The 24,398-nt window shown below is 45.4% G+C and overlaps 1 protein-coding gene across 2 annotated transcripts in view; it reads right to left on the minus strand.

Annotated features, from left to right (window-relative positions):
• Positions 1-24,171, minus strand: part of TDO2 (tryptophan 2,3-dioxygenase) — a 229,866-nt gene extending 205,695 nt beyond the window's left edge. Inside the window, exons 1-2 of one of the 2 annotated variants that reach the window (XM_078776977.1) lie at positions 23,927-24,171; positions 21,979-22,081 (exon numbers count right to left, since the gene is read on the minus strand). In XM_078776977.1, the coding sequence (XP_078633103.1) occupies positions 21,979-22,081; positions 23,927-23,955 (132 nt within the window). In that variant the 5' untranslated portion in view covers positions 23,956-24,171. The remainder of the gene's footprint in view (positions 1-21,978; positions 22,082-23,926) is intronic. The other variant, XM_078776978.1, reaches the window with a different exon arrangement.
• Positions 24,172-24,398: the final 227 nt, after the last annotated feature.

Below are 24,398 nucleotides of genomic sequence, written 5' to 3' on the forward strand. Positions count from 1 at the left end.
ACCTGGCTCGGCTTCACGCTGTTGAATCCAAAGCTTTCAGAATCATTGGAATCTCCCGCGATGAAGCTATCTCTGAGGGCCTTTCACTCACTCACCGCAGGCAGGTAGGTGGTCTTTCTGTCTTCTACCGACTCCTCTCCGGCCTTGCTCCCCCAGCTCTCTCTGTGCTCTGTGCCCCAAATATTCCTACAGGTCACACAGGATCTGCCAGCCACCCTCTGATGGTTAAACTGCCGAAATCTCGGCTCTCTGCTCACCTTCACTCTTTCATTCCTCTTTTCTCCCGCCTCTGGAACAAACTCCCACACTCACTTCAATCACACTCCTCCCTCCAGGTCTTCAAAACAGCTGTTCACCACCATCTCTTATCTTCCCCCATCCAAAACCTTGATCTTTTCTACCCCCACTAATTCACCCCAGATCCACCTTGTTTGAAATTCCAACTTCTTTCCTGGAAGTCTTGGCAGTGTCCATATGTTTTATACCTCTCCCACCCCACCCCCCCCCCTTCCCATGCCTCGCCCCCAAAGCCCTCTCCCTCCCACAGTTCTCTCGATGTCTCCATGTCTCTCGGTCCCTGCTCTCAAATGTTGTGTTTGTGTCCTTCCCCCTCTCTCCCCATCTTGTCTACCGCTCCCAATGTTATTTGTTTTGTGTGTCTGTTTGTCTTTCTGTGTGATTAATGTTCGCTCTTTCACGAGCCTCGATCTTGTATACAAAAAAAAAAAAAAAAAAAAAAACCACCTCACCACCACGTCATTTAAAAACACCTCACCACCAAGTCATTCAAGACACCTCACCACCACGTAATTCAAAACACCTCATCACCAACTAATTCAAAACACCTCACCACCACATAATTAAAAACATCTCACCAACACGTAATTATAAATACCTCACCACCACGTAATTCAAAACACTTCACCACCATGTAATTCAAAACACCTCACCACCATGTGATTTAAAAACACCTCATCACCACATAATTAAAAACACCTCACCACCACATAATTAAAAACACCTCACCACCACGTAATTATAAATACCTCACCACCATGTAATTCAAAACACCTCACCACCATGTGATTTAAAAACACCTCCACCATGTGATTTAAAAACACGTCACCACCACATCATTTAAAAACACCTCACCACCACATAATTCAAAATACCTCACCGCCACATGATTCAAAACCACCACAACGTTATTAAAAACACTTCACAACCACGGAAACAAAAGTTTGAGGGAGTCGTTAAGTGACAACACAGACACTGCCCAGATGTGTAGATATATAGATAGATGACTCTACCCGAGTTGCCGTTTTGTCATGGTTGAAACCAATCATAATTCAAACAATTATTTTGCACAAATGTATTTGTAATATACGTGATATTACATTTTATAAACAATTGAAGTTGAAAACTTCAGTTGAAAAAAAAAAACTTTGCCCGAAAAAAATCCCCCAAAAAAACAAAAAAATTGGAAATTTTTTCAAAACAATACCCTTAGGACATACCGACGGGAGAGATATGTGCATACCAGAAGTTTGGTACGATTTCACAAAAGTTTGAGAAAATAGTTAAGTGACAAGACAAGACAAGACAAGATAGACACTGCACAGATATATATATATTGTTACGGACACGACTTTGATGTTATGGTGGGCCGAGCGGAATGGCCGCCGTGTTCGCACAAGTTACCCGATTACACTCGAACGTTGGCCGAATCGCGCTACGCTAGATCAATGAAGGAAAGGACACAACGGCTGGGTTAAATGGCACGACACCAGGGGTACAGTTCTCAAGACCTCCGGAGGAGGTTATAATATGGGTTTGCAGAATGTTTAGATTACACGGACAAGAGGTACAGCACAGAAAGGTGGGCACTTAGACACGGTCTTATCTTATTCCCGACAGACCACAGACAAACGGGACAAGACTGACTCACACAGGGATTGATGGCAAGGAGGGGCAGGTAGTCGATGGCTCAAGGTGCACCTTGGCTCAGGGGCAGAATCGACCCGGTCCGGTCCAAAGAGGCGGGAGGTATCCAGCGCTTGGAGGTGGCGACTTCTCTCTCCAAGCTGGGGGCGCATCTGACGTCACCTCCGGTAAGTGGCTGCGTATATCCAGCGGGGAGTGACACGCCCTCGGCTCGTTAGCTCCGCCCCAGATGGAATCGGTCCGCCGCTTCTTATTGGGTGCGGGGGGGTTACCGGGCTCCGCCCTTGACGAGGAGCTGACAGTCAGCCCCTGTGTGGTAACCCCGTCGGAGCACATGGTCAATGGCGGCTAACCAAGCCGGAGTGAGGACGCGCACTCCCCGCGCCGCTGTTGTTGTTGTTGGTGTTGCTGTTTCATGAGATGATGGGAGGATGCGGAGATGAGATTGTGGGGAGGTATTGGGAGGTCCTAAACTTACTACTGGTGCCATACAATCACATTCTGGTGCAACGAAGAGTCAGAATTAATGGAAACGAGTCCTTAACTGACATAGACTAAGAATAACTCGCAAGATGTCCTATAGTTGTCTACGTGAGATGCGGTGAACCTGGGCACGACATTTAATGGGGGAAAAAGGGGAAGGTCGGTTCTACAGAGTGTTGTTTACAGACAATGGGACTAGGGAATGGGGGATTGGGGATAGTTGGGGAGTATTGGGGAAATAGGGGAATATTTACAAGCGGATATGGATGGAGGCCAAATCCCATATCCGCAACAATATATATATATATATATATATATATATATATATATATATATATATATATATATATATATATATATATATATATATATATATTGTTGCGGATATGAGGACAGTATTTTTTTTTGATTGTGTGCTTTATTATTATTATTATTGTTATTCTGCGCCTCCTGCCTCCGGAGCTGTGTAAAGGTCAAAGGGCATCCCATAATTAGTCCATAAGCATACACGTCAGCCAATAATAGAATACCCCTGTTCGATAGTTATATCTTATTCTGTGTTTTAGGGTAAGGCTGTGTCTCCCATTAATTGAAATACTCCATTGCACCAGTGAAAGAGATAGATTCCCTTCATTCCCATTCCCAAAACCTCCATTCCCGCTTTTCGTCGATTAGAAACTACCTCCGCTCCAATTACCGCCATTGACCACGAGGCAGGGTCGGAGAAGAAAGGCGTGTCTCCACCTCGTCATAGAGGGGAGGAGTGAGCCAGCCCCACTCGACCAACCATGAGCCAGGGGTTTGGCTAGAGAGGGCGGAGGAAGAGCGATCGAGGAGGTTCGCGAAGGTTGAGGGGCGGGGCCTATATAACCCAAGGCAGGGCGTGTCCAAAAAGGAGATGAGCTTTGACCGGCAGACGAAAGGGAGCCCAAGCCGTTGAGACGAGAGGAGGTCCAAGGCAGATGAGCTGAGAAGAGAGAGGGTCCAAGAAAGAGCTGAGTTGTGAGGTCCAACAAGCAGAGATCATTCAAGGAAGCACCAAGCCTGCTATTCGTCACCTGGCTCGCGAGCGGCAGCGTCTACAGCAGCAGCAGCAACAACGCTCGCCAACCGCTTAGGGACCTGGACGGCAGTTCGGAGCAGGGCCGCGAAGGCACGGCGGCTGCCCAACGTGCGGATCGTGCTGCCGGACCCAGTGGACTTTCCTCTCCTTCCAGCCAATTCCTGTCATCATTCCCCGTGTGAGTCGTCTTCGTTTGTTCTGTCCTGGGTAGGTAATTAAGTCTGTATAAGCTAAAGATTGCACTGTGTCACCTGCGTCTTATGTGTTGTAAATAAACGTGACTGCTTGCTTCCTACGTACATGTGTAAATAATAAATCCAATTACTCTTCTGTCCGTCTTCTCGTCTTATTCCTTTTCCTCTTTGCATTCGGACGTTTTAGAGTTTTCCAGATTGGGCAGCTGCGGTGCGATACGGCCAAAGTTTGGGGTGAATCGGGTGAGTTGGGGAAGAATCGGGGGAACTGTTAGGTCGCGGTCATACCAACCGCTCGGTCAACAAATAACATCTTAACCGCGACAGTAACAATATATATATATATATATATATATATATATATATATATATATATATATATATATATATATATATATATATATATATATATATATATATATATATATATATATATATACATACAGGCAGTCCCCCGGGTTACGAACGAGTTCCGTTTTTAAGTCTGTCTGTAAGTCGAATTTGTATGTAAGTTGGAACAGTTACGTACGGTTCACATCTAGTGTCAATTAGTCAAATGTTGGTCTTAGTATATAGTATATATTTTACCTAAAACATCTATAGGTATAAAAAACATGAAAGAAACATTTCTTAAACTGTTTAGATAGAAAAGAAAAGATAATGATTAAAGGTTAACACTTACTCTCGTTCCAATTGATGTCTTGCAAACCTTGAAACGATCATACCTTGATATATCTCTCCGAGAGGATGGACCTGGTGGTGAAGAGGATGGACCTGGTGCTGGTCAATTTTCTTAAAGTAAACATCAAGGGTGGCTTGAATAGAGCTTTTCTCATATTTCTCTTGTCTACCGCTCCCCTTATTATATACTACTAGGGCATGCCCGTACGTGGGTGCCCGTTCCTTGCCAAAAAAAAACAAAAACGCTACCCGTACGCTCTACCCCGCCCGTACGCCCGTACGCCCGTAAACAAAAAAAACAACGCTCTTCGCTTCCGCCCTTCGCTCTGACTGAATTGGGAGAAATAATGCGCATAAGAAATCGAGAAATTATTATTTTCTCCGGAAGAAATCGAATTACGAACCGTAATGGCGCACGCGCTCGGCTCGGCTCGCTCTCACATCGGCCACTCCTACGCAACAACGCGTTCTGTGATTGGCTGCCGGAAGTGCAGTCTTCACTGTCCGGAAGGTCGCATATCGCAGTTACGATGAATCGCAAATTAGTTTTAATTAGTTTTAAAACATAGTTGAACGCCAACATAGTTTGCCAACGTGAAATAAATGAATACGCTCTCAAATGTGCCGTCCGAGGCAGAGTCTGTTCGCCACGTTCGGCACACGTGATAGCTCGCTGCTCTCTGATTGGTTGAATCGTTTTTTGGACATAGCTCGGTAACTACTTCTCCGATTAATATGAAACCTTGAAAAGGCACATCCTCGGGTCCCCAGCAATATACCTGGCAAGTTTAAAGTATATCGGACCAGTAGTTGTCGAGAAACAGCGGTCACAGACAAACAGACATACATACATACATACATACATACATACATACATACATACATACATACACACAGAGATTACTGGAATTATAGATATATACTATGTGTGTCTGTTTGATTTTTTTTTCTGTGATAAATGTTAGCTCTTTCATGAGCCTCGATTCTGTATACAACCGAAAAAAAAATCAAAAATTAAAAACTCTATTTTTTAAATAATAGGCTTTACGGAGGTCGGTACATAAGTACGGGCGTACGTAAGTCGGGCGTTCGTAACCCGGGGACTGCCTGTATACATATATATATATATATATACATATATATATATACATATATATATATATACATACATATATATACATAGGTGTGAGGTGTGAGGTCTTTCCCTCGCGGTCCCCATGTACTGTCTTTGTCTTTCCCTCGCGGTCCCCATGTACTGTCTTTGTCTTTCCCTCGCGGTCCCTATGTGCTGTCTTTGTCTTTCCCTCGCGGTCCCCATGTGCTGTTTTTGTCTTTCCCTCGCGGTCCCCATGTACTGTCTTTCCCTCACGGTCCCCATGTACTGTCTTTGTCTTTCCCTCGCGGTCCCCATGTACTGTCTTTGTCTTTCCCTCGCGGTCCCTATGTGCTGTCTTTGTCTTTCCCTCGCGGTCCCCATGTGCTGTTTTTGTCTTTCCCTCGCGGTCCCCATGTACTGTCTTTCCCTCGCGGTCCCCATGTACTGTCTTTGTCTTTCCCTCGTGGTCCCCATGTGCTGTTTTTGTCTTTCCCTCGCGGTCCCCATGTACTGTCTTTGTCTTTCCCTCGCGGTCCCTATGTGCTGTCTTTGTCTTTCCCTCGCGGTCCCCATGTACTGTCTTTGTCTTTCCCTCGCGGTCCCCATGTACTGTCTTTGTCTTTCCCTCGCGGTCCCTATGTGCTGTCTTTGTCTTTCCCTCGCGGTCCCCATGTGCTGTTTTTGTCTTTCCCTCGCGGTCCCCATGTACTGTCTTTCCCTCGCGGTCCCCATGTACTGTCTTTGTCTTTCCCTCGCGGTCCCCATGTACTGTCTTTGTCTTTCCCTCGCGGTCCCTATGTGCTGTCTTTGTCTTTCCCTCGCGGTCCCCATGTGCTGTTTTTGTCTTTCCCTCGCGGTCCCTATGTGCTGTCTTTGTCTTTCCCTCGCGGTCCCCATATGCTTTTTTTGTCTTTCCCTCGTGGTCCCCATGTACTGTCTTTGTCTTTCCCTCGCGGTCCCCATGTGCTGTTTTTGTCTTTCCCTCGCGGTCCCTATGTGCTGTCTTTGTCTTTCCCTCGCGGTCCCCATGTACTGTCTTTCCCTCGCGGTCCCCATGTACTGTCTTTCCCTCGTGGTCCCCATGTACTGTCTTTGTCTTTCCCTCGTGGTCCCCATGTACTGTCTTTGTCTTTCCCTCGCGGTCCCCATGTACTGTCTTTCCCTCGCGGTCCCCATGTACTGTCTTTGTCTTTCCCTCGCGGTCCCCATGTGCTGTTTTTGTCTTTCCCTCGCGGTCCCTATGTGCTGTCTTTGTCTTTCCCTCGCGGTCCCCATGTACTGTCTTTCCCTCGCGGTCCCCATGTACTGTCTTTCCCTCGCGGTCCCCATGTGCTGTTTTTGTCTTTCCCTCGCGGTCCCCATGTACTGTCTTTGTCTTTCCCTCGCGGTCCCCATGTACTGTCTTTCCCTCGCGGTCCCCATGTGCTGTTTTTGTCTTTCCCTCGCGGTCCCCATGTACTGTCTTGGTCTTTCCCTCGCGGTCCCTATGTGCTGTCTTTGTCTTTCCCTCGCGGTCCCCATGTGCTGTTTTTGTCTTTCCCTCGCGGTCCCCATGTACTGACTTTCCCTCGCGGTCCCCATGTGCTGTTTTTGTCTTTCCCTCGCGGTCCCCATGTACTGTCTTTCCCTCGCGGTCCCCATGTACTGTCTTTGTCTTTCCCTCGCGGTTGTCAGCTCTTCCACGAGCCTCGATTCAGTATAGAAAAAAAAAAAAAAAAAAAAAATACATATATATATATTTATTTATTTTTTTTTTTTAGAAACAGGAATCAAATTCCTGCAAGGGGCTAAGTGTGAAAAAATTCTGACAATGCGGGGCTCGAACCACGGACCTCCGTTGATAACGCGTCAACAGCCCACTTCGCTATTGAGCCAGCCACAATCTCCTCAGAACTTTTCCACACTTAACACTGCGAGCTTTATCATAGCCGATGTCTTACATGCCTGCTAAGCAGACCCCGAATGTTAGCGTAAGTATATGCATGCGTATGTATGTGTGAATAAGTAGAAATGCATTGAGGATTATATATATATATATATATATATATATATATATATATATATATGTATGTATATATATATATATATATATATGTATATATATATATATATATGTATATATATATATATATATATATATATATATATATATATATATATATATATATATATATATATATATATATATATATATATATATATATATATATATATATATATATATATATATATATATATATATATATATATAACACAGTTTGTGTGTGTGTGTGTGTGTGTGTGTGTAATGTTACCGATAGACTCCTAAACGGAGAGGCTCACGTACTTGATATTTGGCACAGACATGGCCATTGAGCCTGAGAAGAACATGGCCGACCTAAAAAAAATTATTTCATAATATTTTTTTACCATATTTTTACCTCAGCGCATTTCAGCGAGGAATATTATGCACGGAATCTGACCGGTGGCAGAGCAGCGCGCTGATTCGCTCAGAGCGATCACGTGATGTTCCTTGCCGCCATTAACTCAGTTACGCGTTCGCACGTATTTCAGAGCGAAAAGCGATTGCGTTTTTTCACATTTCAGCGAGGACCATTGCCATTCACACCACATGGGTTTTTTTTCCTTTCATCTTTAGATCCATATTTTTTTTCAGCGATGAATATTATACACGGAATCTGAATCGGTGGCAGAGCAGCGTGCTGATTCGCTCATTCGCGCTCATTGATGACGATCACGATCACGTGATGACGTGATCACGAATGATGTTCGTGACGCAATCACGTGATGTTCCTTGCCGCCATAAACTCACAGCAAGTAGCATAGATTTTAGCATGATTAGCATTTAGCATGATTTAGCAAAGATAGTAGCATGTTTCACATAGATTTTTTTTCAGCGAGGAATATTATACACGGATTCTGACCGGTAGCAGAGCAGTGTGCTGATTCACTCAGAGCGATCATGTGATGTTCCATCCCCGCCGCCAGTTGGCTTCACTTTTCACGGAGTATGAGCGTTCTATATATTTTCAATTCAGTGCGCCCGACTCGCTCACGTACTTGATTTGTGGCATAGACATGGCCATTGGGCCTTCACGGTGTAATTTGTGCGAGGCTTTTGTCCGAGTGAGTTTGAGTCGAGAGGGCGAATGTACGGGTTGGGAATGTACGGGTCTCCCTTCCCCCACCCGGCAACGCCGGTACTGGAGGGCGTCACAGGATCGGTGAGTCTCCAAAATCCGCTTCGTGCTGTTGCGAAGATTCAGGACGATGTCGCGATTGTTGTGCTGCTCTCCGACCATGAGAACTGCAACGTCATTGTTGACTGGCCCTCCCCTTCACTCCCCCTTCCCCCTCCCCCCTCCGTCCTCCCCCTCCCTTCCCCCTCCACCCTACCCCCTCCCCTTCTCCCCTCCCCCCTCCCCCCTCTTCTCCCTCACGCTTATACACGGAATGCCGGGTACTTCCTCCCCCTCTTCTCCCCTCCCCCCCCTCTCCTCCCCTCCCCCCCCTCTCCTCCCCTCCCCCCCCCCCCCCCCCGTTCCCCTCCTCTCCTCTTCCCCCTCCACTCCCCTCCCCCGCCCGGCAATGCCGGGTACTTCTGCTAGTATATATATATATTGTTGCGGTTTTGTAATAAAGGTTAATTTCCCCTCTTAGTTAGTTACACTACAACATGTAGCCTCGCTTAAGTTCAGTTATGTCTTAGTAAATGTAAGCGTAGTCCTTTCCTGTGTTAGTTTTGCGTTGAGTAGGCCAGTGAAAATTAGGTGTCCTTATGGCGCTTTGGTTTGGTATTGGTGCCGAAATACTACGCGGCAGGCCTGAACAAATCGACCAAGGCCGAAGGAAGGCGGAGGAGGAGCCATCGGTAAGCACGAGCCACCAAGCAGGGCTCGAGGGGAGTGACTTACTACTGCGGCAAAAGGCGGGGTTTGGAACATTCGAGTCGGACTGGGGCGGGGCCATATAACCCCGTGCCCCGTGCCCCCCACCTGAGTACGAAGCGCTCAGTTATGAGATCGGAGTTCAGATCAGAATACGTGGGATCGGAGACGAGTGCAGTAGGAGTTCGGAGTTGAGAACAAGCGTGAGATTGCGTTGTATTGAGTCATATCGTATGAACTGAATAACCCCGTTGTACACGAACTTGCCCTGCTCCCCACGCTCCGCGCAGTATTAATCACACGCTGTAAAGAGCGACCCGCGCCGGGCCACAGATGCGCGATTTTCCCTCCTGCCTGCCTTTGCCTGATACGCGCTGCGAGGATTTTCCCTCCTGCCTGCCTTCGCCGGGATACGTGCTGTGACCGCCAGAGGGCCACGCCGGGTGAGCTGTTCCTGGAGCGACCGAAGCAGGTGCGTTCTGCGCGCGAACATCCTTTCTCCATCTCCCTGTGTGTGTAAGTGGGCCCATTGCTGGGGATAAGTGTAAGATTGACTAAGTTCTGCCCTGTGTCCCTGTCCTTCTACCAATTCCTCATGAATAGTGTAAATAAATCTGTTCTTCCGTCTGATTCGACCGTTTTTGACTTTTCCATCATTGGTCTCGCATGGTACGAATTAGATCGCTCTAATCGGGTTCTATAGAAAGGTAACAGCATGAGTCACATGGTACGCAATCCGCTCGGGCGTACTCAATCACGCGTGGTTCGTGCGAGACTCGATCCCCACTTCCGCTGCAGCGTGGGTACTCAAGGTACGTGTGAAATTGTCCCAAAACCCTTTTCCACGTCTGCCCAGAAGTGGTGAATCGGTCTCGCGGTTTCGAAGACCCAGAGGGAAAAAGGGGCGTAATCTCCCCTTTGTAACGGGAACGGGCTTCGAAGATCTGCAACAATATATATATATATATATATATATATATATATATATATATATATATATATATATGTATATCATTAGGTTGGAGAACCAGATTACAGATACCAATTAGTAACTCCCAACCGCATCCAGGTCGACTCCATATGATGAGTGGATACCAGAGATAATATGTTACCGTGTGGCAGGCGGTGCTTATCGCTCCCAGTAAGGTGCAGCAGCAGCTGCATGGGACACCTTGCTAGCGGTTCCCCACTGATGATATGAGGGTCGCATAATGACTGATATAAAAACCGAAAGGTTTTCAGAGTTACAAGTGTATTGAAGGCTCAATGCATTGCCCTGATGAAGCCCAAGGGCGAAACCAGGTCGGTAACTGTGAGTTTTGCATGCACTTGTGACAGTATCTGAATTTATAATCCATAATGAAGCACTGCGAGATGGCTCCCCTGGAGCTTTGCAGGCAAGGCGGATATGCATGGCAATGACGTCATGACGTTCGCTCATTAGGTTGGAGAACCAGATTACAGATACCAATTAGTAACTCACAACCACATCCAGGTCGACTCCATATGATGAGTGGATACCAGAGATAATGTTACCGTGTGGCAGGCGGTGCTTATCGCTCCCAGTAAGGTGCAGCAGCAGCTGTATGGGACACCTTGCTGGCGGTTCCCCACTGATGATATGAAGGTCGCATAATGACTGATATATATACAGTCACGTGAAAACGTAAGTACACCCCATGTAAAATTTTGACTTTATCAACATATTTCAACATACAGCTATTTGATCTTCATTTCAACACTATTGATAGAGAAAGGTGATATAATATAACAAATATCATGAAACATTTACATTTTGTAGTCCATTGTATAATTTAAATACACATAAATGCAAATTTCGCATGTGGAAAAAGTAAGTACACCCTTGGCTCTAATAGATGGTAATGCCCCCTTTAGCAGAAACAACCTCAAGTAGGCGTTTCTTATAACTGTCTACCAGTCTCTGACATCGACTGGGAGAAATTTTTGCCCACTGCTCCATGCAGAATTATTTCAGCTGTGCGATGTTTGAGGGGTTTCTTGCATGCACAGCTCGTTTCAAATCCCCCCACAACATCTCGATGGGATTTAGATCGGGGCTTTGACTTGGCCATTCCAGAACCCTCCATTTCTTTCTTTTCAGCCATTCCTTGGTGGATTTACTGGTATGTTTAGGGTCATTGTCATGTTGCAAGGTCCACCTTCGGTTGAGCTTCAACTTTCTGACAGATGGCCTGACATTATCCTCAAGCACCCTCTGATACAATGAAGAATTCATAGTAGATTATATGATGGTGAGCTGCCCAGGCCCTGATGCAGCAAAGCTGCCCCAAACCATAATATTTAAACCACCATGCTTTACAGTTGGTATCAGGTTCTTGTGGTCAAATGCTGTCTTTGGTTTTCACCAAACATGTCTTCTGGTACTGTGGCCAAATAGCTCTACCTTTGACTCATCTGTCCAGAGCACATTGTTCCAGAAGTGCTGGCCTTTGCCGAGGTGTTCATTGGCAAACTTTAGTCTTGCCCTGATGTTCTTTCTGGACAGCAAAGGTTTCCTCCTGGCACACCTCCCATGTAGATCAAATTTGTGCAGCCTCTTTCTAATGATAGACTCGTGCACTTTGACATCAACAGTGGCAAGAGCTACCTGTAGGTCCCGTGATGACATTCTGGGGGTTCTTAGAGACTTCTTTCAGCATCTTGCGGTCTGCTCTCGGGCTGAACTTGCTGGGGCGGCCCGGCCTGAACAAGTTGGCAGTTGTTTGGAATCTTCTCCACTTGTAGATGATCTTCCGGACAGTCGAATGATTGATTTCAAATTGTTTGGAGATCTTTTTAAATCCATTCCCAGACTCGTAGGCATCTATAACCTTATTTTTGAAGGCCTCAGAGAGCTCCTTTGATCTCGGCATGGTGACGCCGCACCCTTCAACAACAAAGAGCAAACCAAACTAAATGTCTGAGGTATAAATAAGACCGGTTCCTCCAAGATCCTCTCTATCGATGTTCTTATCATTTGCACCTGAGCTGGTGCACCTGATTCTAATTTTAGGTGTTTGAAGTAGTGATAAATGTAGGGGTGTACTTACTCTTTCCACATGCTAATTTTGCATTTATGTTTATTTAAATTATACAATGGAATTATACAATTATACAATACAATTATAAAATTATACAACAAATACAATAAATTAATTATACAATTATACAATTATACAATCAAGGGTCGGTACTAAGTCCACGACTATTTGTAGCTGTGATGGAGGTGCTGGCTCAGAACGTAAAGGAGGGTTTACTGTGGGAGTTGTTGTATGCAGATGATCTGGTGTTGATTGCGGAAAGTATGGATGGACTGAAGGAAAATATGAACAAGTGGAAGGAATGTATGGAGACAAAAGGTCTGAAGGTGAATATCGGAAAGACGAAGGTAATGGCAAGTGGTAAAGCATGTGGTGAGGTGGAAAGAACTGGGAAGTGGCCCTGTGCTGTGTGCAGGAAGGGTGTCGGAGTGAACTCCATTCAATGTACAATGTGCGCTGAGTGGGTTCATCAGAAATGTAGCGGTCTGAGAGGGTCATTAACCAGTGTGGCAGCTACATTCAAATGTAAGGTGTGCACAGAGGGAGCGCTGCAGATGGAGGAAATGTTGAGTTGGGTCTTGGAGACGGCATGAAGCTGGAAGGTGTGAAAACATTTTGCTACCTCGGAGACATGCTGAATGGAGAAGATGGATCAGACTCGGCAACGGTTGCTAGAGTGAGATGTGCATGGAAGAAGTTTCGGGAACTGAGTGGCGTGCTGATGAGGAGGGGAGTGTCATTGAAGCTGAAGGGAAAGGTGTATGCTGCATGTGTGAGAAGTGTTATGATTTATGGGAGCGAGACATGGGTAATGAACGTAGAGCAGCAACGAAGGTTGGAAAGGGGGGAAATGCGAATGGTTCGATGGATGTGCGGAGTATCGTTGAGAGAGAGGAAGACAAATGATGAATTGCGAAAAAGGATGAGAATAGAGCCTGTGATTGATGCTGTGAAGAGGAACAGGTTGAGATGGTTTGGTCATGTGTTGAGGAAGGATGAAAGTGACTGGTTGAGAAGAGTGATGGAAATGAATGTAGAAGGAAGTAGAGGATGGGGAAGACCGAGAAAGACTTGGCTAAAGATGGTGGAAGAAGAAATGCGGGCAAGGGGGTTAACAAGGAGAGATGCAGAAAATAGGGCAAAATGGAGAAGATTGTCATGGGGACCGCAAGGCTAACCCCCGCTCTAGCAGGGAAAATGGCCTTAAAATGCATGTTGTTGTTGTTGTTGTTGTATACAATGGACTACAAAATGTAAATGTTTCATAATATTTGTTATATTATATCACCTTTATCTTTCAATATTGTTGAAATGAAGATCAAATAGCTATATGTTGAAATATGTTGAAAAAGTCAAAACTTTACATGGGGTGTACTTACTTTTTCACGTGACTGTATATAACAAGGGCAAAACCAGGTCGGTAACTGTGAGTTTTGTATACACTTGTGACAGTATCTGAATGAAGATCTAAATTATGACGCACTGCAAGATGGCTCCTCCGGAGCTTGGCAGGCAAGGCATACTTACGTGGGGTACGTCACGGCGTGCGCTCATTAGGTTGGAGAACAGAAATTATAGATTCTGATATATATATCGCATAGTGACCTATGCATAGGTCGCATAGTGACCGATATGTGTATATATATATCAGTCACTATGCGACCCCCATATAATCAGTGGAGAACCGCCTGGATTCCTCTGGAGCTTTGCAGGCAATGCGGACATGCATGGCGATGACGTCATGCTGTCCGCTCATTAGGTTGGAGAACCAGATTACAGTTACCATTATATATATATATATATATATATATATATATATATATATATATATATATATATATACATATATATATATATATGTACATATACATACATATACATATATTGTTGTGTTTCTATGTACCGGAACCAAATGTAATTGCAACCAACATACAGGTCCAGAGGTTAGTTATCTCTTAAGTATTCGTTCAGATACTCCTTTCCCTTTGTCTTGTGGGGTCTAGCGGGACACAATGAGACGTTAGGCCGAGAAAAATATATTTCCGGTCTCTTGTCAGCGCGCGCATCGATTTTGACCCAGCGCGTCAACAATTTTTTTTTTTCAAATTATCGACGTGCTCGCACGGTTCTCCCCTACAAAACTACGTTTAGTTTGTTCAAATCCAACCAGCCGTTCCAAAGATATGAGTAGTTTTGTGTGCCATAACGTCATGAATCCAATCGGCTGGATATTAATATTGTCATTTCTTGAAACGAAGACGTTCTTTGTCGGGTTTTTGTGAAGGAACCAGAAGGCCTAGAGAGCTGCGGCTGGTCTCGTTAGTTAGGCCTGGATCCTATCTCGTTTGTCATGAAGTTGTAAGTGTCTGTGATCATCTGGTGGACTGGGAGAAGAGATCGTGGGAGACCATCGGCCTGTTCGACCACTTGCGCACGCGCAGTGTTGACGCGATCGACGCATTGGAATGTTTGACGGTACGGCGAGACGATCTCGAGAACGAAATGGCAGTCTATAATATGCTTGAAGAACTTAATGATTTTCAGAATAAATACATTTTAAAATAACGTGTTAAGCTTGTGTTCATTATTTACAAAAGGGCCGACCAGTCCCATTGGCTGTCTTTAATTTCTCTCTGGCCGGCGCCACGGCAGATGAGGAGAACCGCAAGGCATGAGGACACAAAAAACAACACCTTTATATGTGCAATCCATGCTTAAAAAAAAAAACCAAGAAAAAAAACCGCATCGCCGCATCAATTCTAGAACTTTGATCTGACCAGAGACCAGCAATATATTTTTTTCGGCCTTATCTAGGTTAGGCCGAAAAAAATATATTGCTGGTCTCTGGTCAGACCAAAGTTCCAGAATTGATGTGGTGATGCGGGTTTTTTCTTTTCGTTTTTTTTTTTGAAAAGCATGGATTGCACATGTAAAGGTCCTCACGCCTTGCGGCCCTCCTCATCTGCCGTGGCGCCGTCCAGAGGTAAATTAAAGACAGCCAATGGGACTGGTAGGCCTTTTTGTAAATAATGAACACAAGCTTCAGTTATTTTAAAATGTATTTATTCTGAAAATCATTAAGTTCTTCAAGCATATTATAGACTGCCATTTCGTTCTCGAGATCGCCTCGCCGTACCGTTAAACATTCCAATGCGTCGATCGCGTCAACACTGCGCATGCGCAAGTGGTCGAACAGGCCGATGGTCTCCCACGATCTCTTCTCCCAGTCCACCAGATTATCACAGACACTTACAACTTCATGACAAACGAGATAGGATCCAGGCCTAACTAACGAGACCACCCGCAGCTCTCTAGGCCTTCTGGTTGCTTCACAAAAACCCGACAAAGAACGTCTTCGTTTCAAGAAATGACAATATTAATATCCAGCCGATTGGATTCATGACGGCACGACACACAAAACTACTCATATCTTTGGAACGGCTGGTTGGGTTTGCACAAACTAAACGGAGTTTTGTAGGGGAGAACCATGCGCGAACGTCGATACCAAGATACCGATATTTCCCGAGAGAGCGCGCCGGCCCGGCAACAACAGGCGCGCGCTGCTGTAGGTACCATTGGAACTTTCAAAAAAAAAAAAATTGTTGACGCGCAGGGTCAAAATCGATGCGCTCGCTGACCAGAGACCGGAAATATATTTTTCTCGGCCTTATCTTCCCTTTATTTTCCCCATTTGCTTAAAAACCCCATAAGCCCAACTAAAAGCCTGGCAGAGGTATGCGCTCTAAAAAGTGCCGTTCTGCTTTTTTTTTGTTTTTTTTTTGTATACAAGATCGAGGCTCGTGAAAGAGCGAACATTAATCACACAGAAAGACAAACAGACACATAAAACAAATAACATCGGGAGCGGTAGACAAGATGGGGAGAGAGGGGGAAGGACACAAACACAACATTTGAGAGCAGGGACCGAGAGACATGGAGACATCGAGAGATCTGTGGGAGGGAGAGGGCTTTGGGGGGGAGGCATGTGAAGGGGGGGAGGCATGTGAAGGGGGGGGGGGTGGGAGAGGTATAAACATATGGACACTGCCAGGATTTCCAGGAAAGAAGTTGGAATTTCAAACAAGGTGGATCTGGGGTGAATTAGTGGGGGTAGAAAAGATCAAGGTTATGGATGGGGGAAGATAAGAGATGGTGGTGAACAGCTGTTTTAAAGACCTGGAGGGAGGAGAGGGATTGAAGGGAGTGTGGGAGTTTGTTCCACAGGCGGGAGAAAAGAGGAATGAAAGAGTGAAGGTGAGCAGGGAGCCGAGATTTCGGCAGTTTAACCATCAGAGGGTTGCTGGCAGATCTTGTGCGACCTGTAGGAATATTTGGGGGACAGAGCACAGAGAGAGCTGGGGGAGCAAGGCCGGAGAGGAGTCGGTAGAAGACAGAAAGGCCACCTACCTGCCTGCGGTGAGTGAGTGAAAGGCCCTCAGAGATAGCTTCATCGCGGGAGATTCCAATGATTTTGAAAGCTTTGGATTCAACAGCGTGAAGCCGAGCCAGGTGTGAGGCAGGAGCACCAGCCCATAGGGGAGAACAGTATTCCATTGAGCTGTGGATGAAAGCCTTGTATGTGGTGAGCTCAGGTGTGCCGAGGAAGGACTTCGCACGACGGAGGATGCCCAGTCGGCGACTGGCTTTGGAGGCCAGCTTGGAAATGTGGTTTTCCCAAGAAAGATCATGGCAGATAGTGAGACCCAAAAGCTTGAGTGACAGAACTTATTGGAGAGGATTGTTGAGAAAGTAGATGGGAGGGTTGTCCAGTCGATCTTTTCGGAGAGACATAGTAAGAGAGTGAGATTTGTCAGGATTGAAAGACATGTTCCACTTGTTTGACCAGTCTGTGATTTTGTCCAGGTCTTCAGAGAGTGAGGAGGCTGCAGACTGCCGATCTGAGGGAAGAGGAATGGAGCGGCAGAGAGTGGAGTCATCAGCAAAGAGATAGAGAGGATTTTCCAGAGAGTCAGAGAGATCATTGATAAAGACCAGAAAAAGCACAGGGCCCAGCACACTTCCTTGGGGAACTCCAGCCTGAACAGGAAGGGGAGATGAGAGAAATCCATTCAGGGCCACACGTTGACTACGACCAGAGAGGAAGTCCGCAAGCCATGCATGGAGATTTCCATGGATACCATAGGAGGAGAGTTTGGTGAGCAGAGCTGGGTGCCAGACTGTATCAAAGGCCCTTGATATGTCAAGGGAGACAGCTCTGATTTCCTGTTTGGCATTGAGGACCTCCATCCATTGTTGAGACAGCAGAAGCAGCATGTCCAGAGTAGAGTGACCTGGTCTGAAACCAAATTGATGATCAGAGATCAAGCCATTGGAGAAGAGGAAAGATTTCATATCCGAAGCAATGATGGATTCCATGACTTTGCTGATAATTGGGAGCAGGCTGATTGGTCTGTAGTTGCAAGGATCTGTTTTTGCACCTTTTTTGTGTAAAGCGGTAATGTTAGCTGATTTCCAGGATGCTGGCAGATGACCTTGAGCAAAAGATAGGGTGAAAAGAACAGAGAGAGGGTGAGATAGAGCGGCAGAGCAGGATTTTAGGACCCGTGGGCTGATGCCGTCTGGTCCAGTTGCAGAATCAGAGTCGAGGTTTGACAAAAACTCCTCCACCTTGTCAGGAGAGAAGGACACAGAGTCCAGGAGCAGTTGGGTTCGACTGGGAAAGGTGGGAACAGAGAGAGATGGGTTTGGGACTAAGGATTTCGAGGCGAACACAGAGTTGAGGCATTCGGCTTTGTCACGTGCGATGTCAACTGTGTGGCCATTTGAGGTAAGGGAGGGGATGGAGGGGGAACAAACACCAGAAACGGATTTGACCAGACGCCACCAGGATTTGGAGGAAGGAGACAGGTTTGAGAGTTCATTCTTGAGTGAGGAGAGATAGTGCTTCCTGGCACTCCTGAGGGTAGACACACACTTGTTCCGAGCTTGGTGGAAGGAACTGAGATTTCCTTCAGTTGGATTAGCCTTCCAAGAGGCAAAGGCAAGTTGTTTCAGGGCAACTGCCTCACCACAAGATTCAGTGTACCATGGACGGGAGGAAGGGTAAGACAATTGTTCTATTTTGCCAAGTGGCACCGGGTGATTTATTAATTTGTTTGTCTGCCCAAAACGTGAGTATGCCTATTAATTACATTCGACCCTTTAGAACCCCAAGACCCCTTGAACCCCAAGTCACACATAATACATGAACAGATGGAACAGGATGTGGAAGATGACGTCATTCAGGAGGAGGAGGAGAATTCTCAAGAACAAAACAAAGACTTGTTTGAAGCTGGTGAACTATTTGATCGTTTAATGGTCGATCCAAGTGTTGCTGATGAGGTGTCCTCTTCAGAAGCTCTCAGGCGCATCTATGAGAAGCTGAAGGAAGAAAAGAACTCTATGAATGATCTACGAACAGCATGACGGCACGGCACACAAAAAAAAAAAAAAAGAAGCCTCTGGCTGCAATATATGGATATGATAGAGATCTTACAGAAATCCATAAAAGCTGAGCGTATGCTGCACCTTCAGGCGGTACATTTTATTATTTTGGACTTTGCAGTATCAGGGCACAATCTGTACGCCACGTCTGCATAGTTGTACCTTCAAATGATGAAACAACTTGACAAGAATCACCCAGAAGTGTATAGGGGTTTCATGAATGGACTTCATGTCGTCAGAAGGAGTGAACGTTATTGGGTGGCCTATCAACCGACCTCGTGATAGAACAAGCGCTCATGAGGAGCATGAAGGCCAGTGGTGGCTTAACTAGAGGCAGAGGAATGACCGAGATACAGAGATTGAGATGGTTACTGGCAATGCCAGCCTGTGCTGAAGTGGATTGTGCCATGCAGGAGCTCACAGGTGTGACCTATGATACCAGTGAACAGCACAAGGACAATTCCAAAGCAAGACAACAACGTGATATGAAGACACATATAAACTACTCGGAGCCTTCAAGGAATGGAACCCTTTCAGCAGTGAACCATCTCTACATGGTATTGTGAGTGGCGTTACTGCACATGACACAGTGAATGTTGACAATGCCAGATCTGTGGGCCAAACTATACTAGATTCCATGGTTGGGAAGAGTGTGTACGACTATTCCTTCCAATGCAAAAAACAAACAGTCACACTTGGGTCAAAGACAGCTGTTGTCATTGATGGAGACTCAGTGCAAGTTGATCCACAGTTGCTTTTCCAACGACTCAGCATAATTGCCACGAGTGAAACACAAGAAGATCCAGCATCTTTGTTCAAGTATGAGCTCTGTAGTGCGTCTGTAGTGTATGAGTAGTGTTTCACTCTGTCGTCATCCTCCAGCACTCTTCAACCCCTCGGGTCTTCCGAGGAAACCAAATAAACAAGCGCTTGGTGATGCAATTTGGGAATTTGTTCAACATGATCAGTCAGATCCAGCTGGTGATGTCCACTATGTGCTTGATGGAGGTGCCCTCCTGCAACGTCTGCCATGGTCACCTGGGCAAATTTTCGAAAGTATATGTCACACATATATTACTTATGTGAGAAGCAGGTATGGGAAGGCAACAAATGTCTTCGACGGCTACGAGGACGGTCCCACGATCAAGGATGCCACACATCGGAGACGGATAGGCAGCTGCATAGGACCAAATGTCACTTTCACTGGTCAAACAGTCCTGAAGCTGAAGAAGAACGAGTTCCTAGCCAACACAATCAACAAACAACGCTTCATTTACATCCTAAGTGACTCCCTAGAGAAGGCGGGATGTCTGACAATTCATGCCAAGGGGGATGCTGGTGTGCTGATTGTCCAGACTGCAGTGGAATCTGCAAAGACAATTGATACAGTTCTTGTTGGTGATGACACAGACCTACTGATTCTTCTTTGCTACCATGTCGACATGCAAGAGAGGGACATATTTTTCAAGCTTGAGCCAAAACGTAATGCAAAGAAACGTCAAGTATGGAACATCAAAAAGACCAAGACGACCTTGGGAATGAAGATCTGTGACAGAATGCTATTTGTACACGCCCTACTTGGCTGTGACACAACATCCAGTGCATATGTCATTGTCAAAGCTGTTGCCCTGAAGCACATTCAAAACAACATCCAATTCATGAAACATGCCGACCTGTTCACACAGGAAGGAGATTCACCAAAGTATGATATAGTTCCAGCAGGGGAGTAGGCCCTTGTATGCATGTACAATGGAAATCAAGATGAAAGTATTGATGCCCTACGATACGAGCGTTTCTGTGAGAAGGTTGCGAAAAGTACCAAATATGTTGAGGCCCAGAACTTGCCACCAACATCTGCGTCTACAAGGTATCACAGTCTGAGAGTGTACTTCCAAATTCAGGAGTGGAAAGGAAATGTTGGACAATTGAAACCAGATCAATGGGGATGGAAGATCAGCGAGGGTCAGTTGCTACCAGTGCAAACTCATCTGCCACCAGCACCACCGAAACTTACTGAGATCTTCAGATGTAACTGCAAGGCGGGGTGCAGCACCACTAAATGTACATGCAAGAAGCATGGCCTTGACTGCTCATGGATGTGTGGAGAGTGTAAAGGTTTGAGTTGTGCTAACTCATCAAGACCGGAGCTAGATGACGAGTGACATCCAACAACTGGTAATTAATCCAGAAATGTGCTAATCATATTCAATGACCCTGAAAACATGGGTTTGGACACTTAATTTTTCATGATTGGATACTTGGATACAGAATTATTGTGGAAAATAGATTTTTTTTTCCTAATGGTGGCAGCTAATTTGCATATTATGCAAATTTGACACCTTTCCACCAAATATATTTTGAGATACTTTTAATATGGTGTTTAGGGTATATACGTGAAATGCAGTGCAGTGAAATTTTTTTTGTTGCAATTAGTGGTGGGTCAAGCCACTACTTTGACTGGACTACACTGATGAACTGCACCGTGTATGAAAGATAAAGGATCTTCTCACAATGAATAACCTTTTGTAATATGATAGCTCATCCATTACACTGAAATGTGGAAATAACTAACTACTGCTATATGTTTACATGCAAGTGCTTTCGTTGGTTTAACTCATCCATTGGCAGAATTCCAGGGTGTTCAGGGCAGGGTTTGATGTTTATGTTGATCCAAACTAATCTCATTCCATCTGTCTCGTTGCGTTGAACTTTTCCATCGGGGAATCAAGTTCACACAAGCGAGGGCAACAATGCTTCATCCACTCTGTCACCGAGTAATTATGACAGGGTGCTCTCATTACGATGGAATCTTACTCAATACCTCCCGATGTAATAGCACAGCATTGATGTTAATACACCCAAAAGGTTTTAGGGGAGCTCTCGATTCGACTTGCTGGTGGAGATGAGACACGATGCCATTCCGCTACTCGGGCCAGTTGTGCCAATCCCCACTCGAGTTTACACTTTTGTAATGGACAACTCAATAACACAAACCCCTTCAGCACTTTGTGAATTCCGAGCTGCTCCAAACCACGGTAGGCGTACGTCTCAGTAAAACTCAAAATCTCTATGGTATTGGCTAAACGAGAAAGACATTCAAAAGAGACATCCAAAAGACTCGCACCTGGAGGTATTCAGAATATATAATGTCTTGGTCTTTCGTCTTGCCAACCCATTCCTGGCCTTGGCTCTCGTTCTCCTCCTCGTCATCGCTCGGTTCAGTTAAGCTGTCAGGAGACAGGGTTGAGATTTCTTTGGTGTGCATTGTTGTTTCCTATCTGTGCATTTCCTACATATCCGCTTGCTTGCCGGCACGAAAAGCACAGGGATCCCCCTCATCCTGCCAGCTCGCAAAAAGCGAGCAACCTTGGATCATTTTCTTGGATTGCGGATTTCACACTGTGTGGGAAGTTCAAAACGACAACAACGCTACTTACACACACACACACACACACACACACACACACACACACACACACACACACACACACACACACACACACACACACACACACACACACACACACACACACACACACACACACACACACACACACACACACACACACACACACATATATATATCCAAATAACTTTAAGGATGTGATAGTGACTTGTCAATGCAGAAAGCAATCTGCATCTATCATCATTAAGCATGATGTGAAGTCACGGAAAATCTAGATATTTATTGAAGGGCACTCGGTAGAGAGCACACCTCCACGAGGCTGAACCGTTTATTGTTTGTATCCCACTGATAGGCAGGATCTGGATTCGGACCTCAACCAAAATCGAATCGGCTTGTACTTGTCACCTAACCAACTCGTCCACCAAGTTTAGTCAGAACTCGTCCACAACTTTTTAAAATATCATGTTATTTGTCGCTTTTCGCCCGAGCTCTCAATGGTGAAGAATCACTTCAAAATTAAATAATTCTCGTATCCGAATCTATATTCAGATCTTCACCAAAATCGAATCGATTCTTCCTTGTCAGACTCACAATCTGTCCACTAAGTTTCGTCCGAATCCGTCCACAACTTTTTGAGATATCCTGCTATGTATCGTTTTTGGCCCTATGTCCCAATGGTGAAGAATCACTGTAAAAATTCTAGTAGCCGGATCCGAATCTTCACCAAAATCTAATCATTTCGTCCTTGTCGCATACACTACGTCTCCGCAAAATTTCGTCCGAATCCGTCCATAACATTTTGAGATACCTTGTTCACAAACAGAAAAACAGACAGGAGTGAAAACATAACCTCCCTCCACCTTTTGTGGCAGAGGTAACGATAAAAGTACAAGAAAAGGTATTCTCGGACTGAGAAAGGTGCAAATGGAGCAAATGATAGATCGTTAACAGAGGAGCTTGAGTCATGTTGGGTTGGAATAATGCCAAACCTTTGAAAGAAACAAGCATTGCCCATCACCTACAATCACTCTGGTGCAAAAGGTGCATCACAATAGAACAACCCTCGGTGTGTTACCTTCAGAGATTACAGGTACATCCACGATTGCACTCGTGTGGAGATTCAACCAAACTTGACGACTATTCCTAGTGTAATACAATGTTTGATTTATTCGCTATGTACCTCCTGGATTGGCAAGATGGTCTCTGCTGTCTCGCCTGTGTTCGAATTCCGTGTGTGTGTGTGTGTGTGTGTGTGTGTGTGTGTGTGTGTGTGTGTGTGTGTGTGTGTGTGTGTGTGTGTGTGTGTGTGTGTCCCCTTGTTGCTAAGTCCAGGAACTACAGACGCTCAGTATGAAACGGGTTGTTTGCCATTACCGTTATACATATCTGTAAACAATCGGAACAAGAATTTAAAACATGCCCATGGTACCGGCACACAATGACTACCAAGGCAATTTGGGATTACTAATGTCCACAAAGGGGGTTGAAGCAAAACAAGTGCGTACTCTACGATGCAGCACCATTGCCTGTGAATAATTTGTTAGGTTTGTAAAAATAACCATGGTTTGTCGTTGGATACCTTGTTCGGTCGGAAACTCTACCCAGACGAAACAATTCATAAACGTCATTAGTAAAAATGAATTGGTTAATAAAGTCACAAACTCACAGCGCAGCGTTGGCGTATGGGCAGCCCATCCTCGAGCAATTGTGCGTGCCCTCCGGAGGCGTCGTCCTCTATGAACAGCGACCAGGGGGAGGGGCACGGCTAAAGTGTCACGTGTCACCGCTGCTGGGAGCTAACGGCAATATTCAAGAATAAGTATTTCTCATCACTAGTTGTAACGTGCTGGGGTTCGGCATGGGCCGACACGACACACTCCGCCTTACCTAGCTCTGCACGACTCTGCGGACACCTTTTACACTTTCAATATCCAGAGCCAGGTGAAGAAAAAAAATGCCGACATCAGGGTGAGGGTTGGTGTTTAAATGAATGTCGTGGTGATTCGATTAAGAAATGTCAGGAGTGGAACATCAACCATAATGTGGAGCGTCTTGAATGAGGAGTTTCGTATGTGGAGCATACCTTAGTAGAAAGAGAATCTAGGTTCGAGGAAAAATGAAAATTGATGATTTTATGC

This window comes from Myxine glutinosa, chromosome 4 (genome assembly GCF_964187855.1).
Source record: "Myxine glutinosa chromosome 4, kmMyxGlut1.1, whole genome shotgun sequence".
In the NCBI taxonomy this organism is placed as follows: domain Eukaryota; kingdom Metazoa; phylum Chordata; class Myxini; order Myxiniformes; family Myxinidae; genus Myxine; species Myxine glutinosa.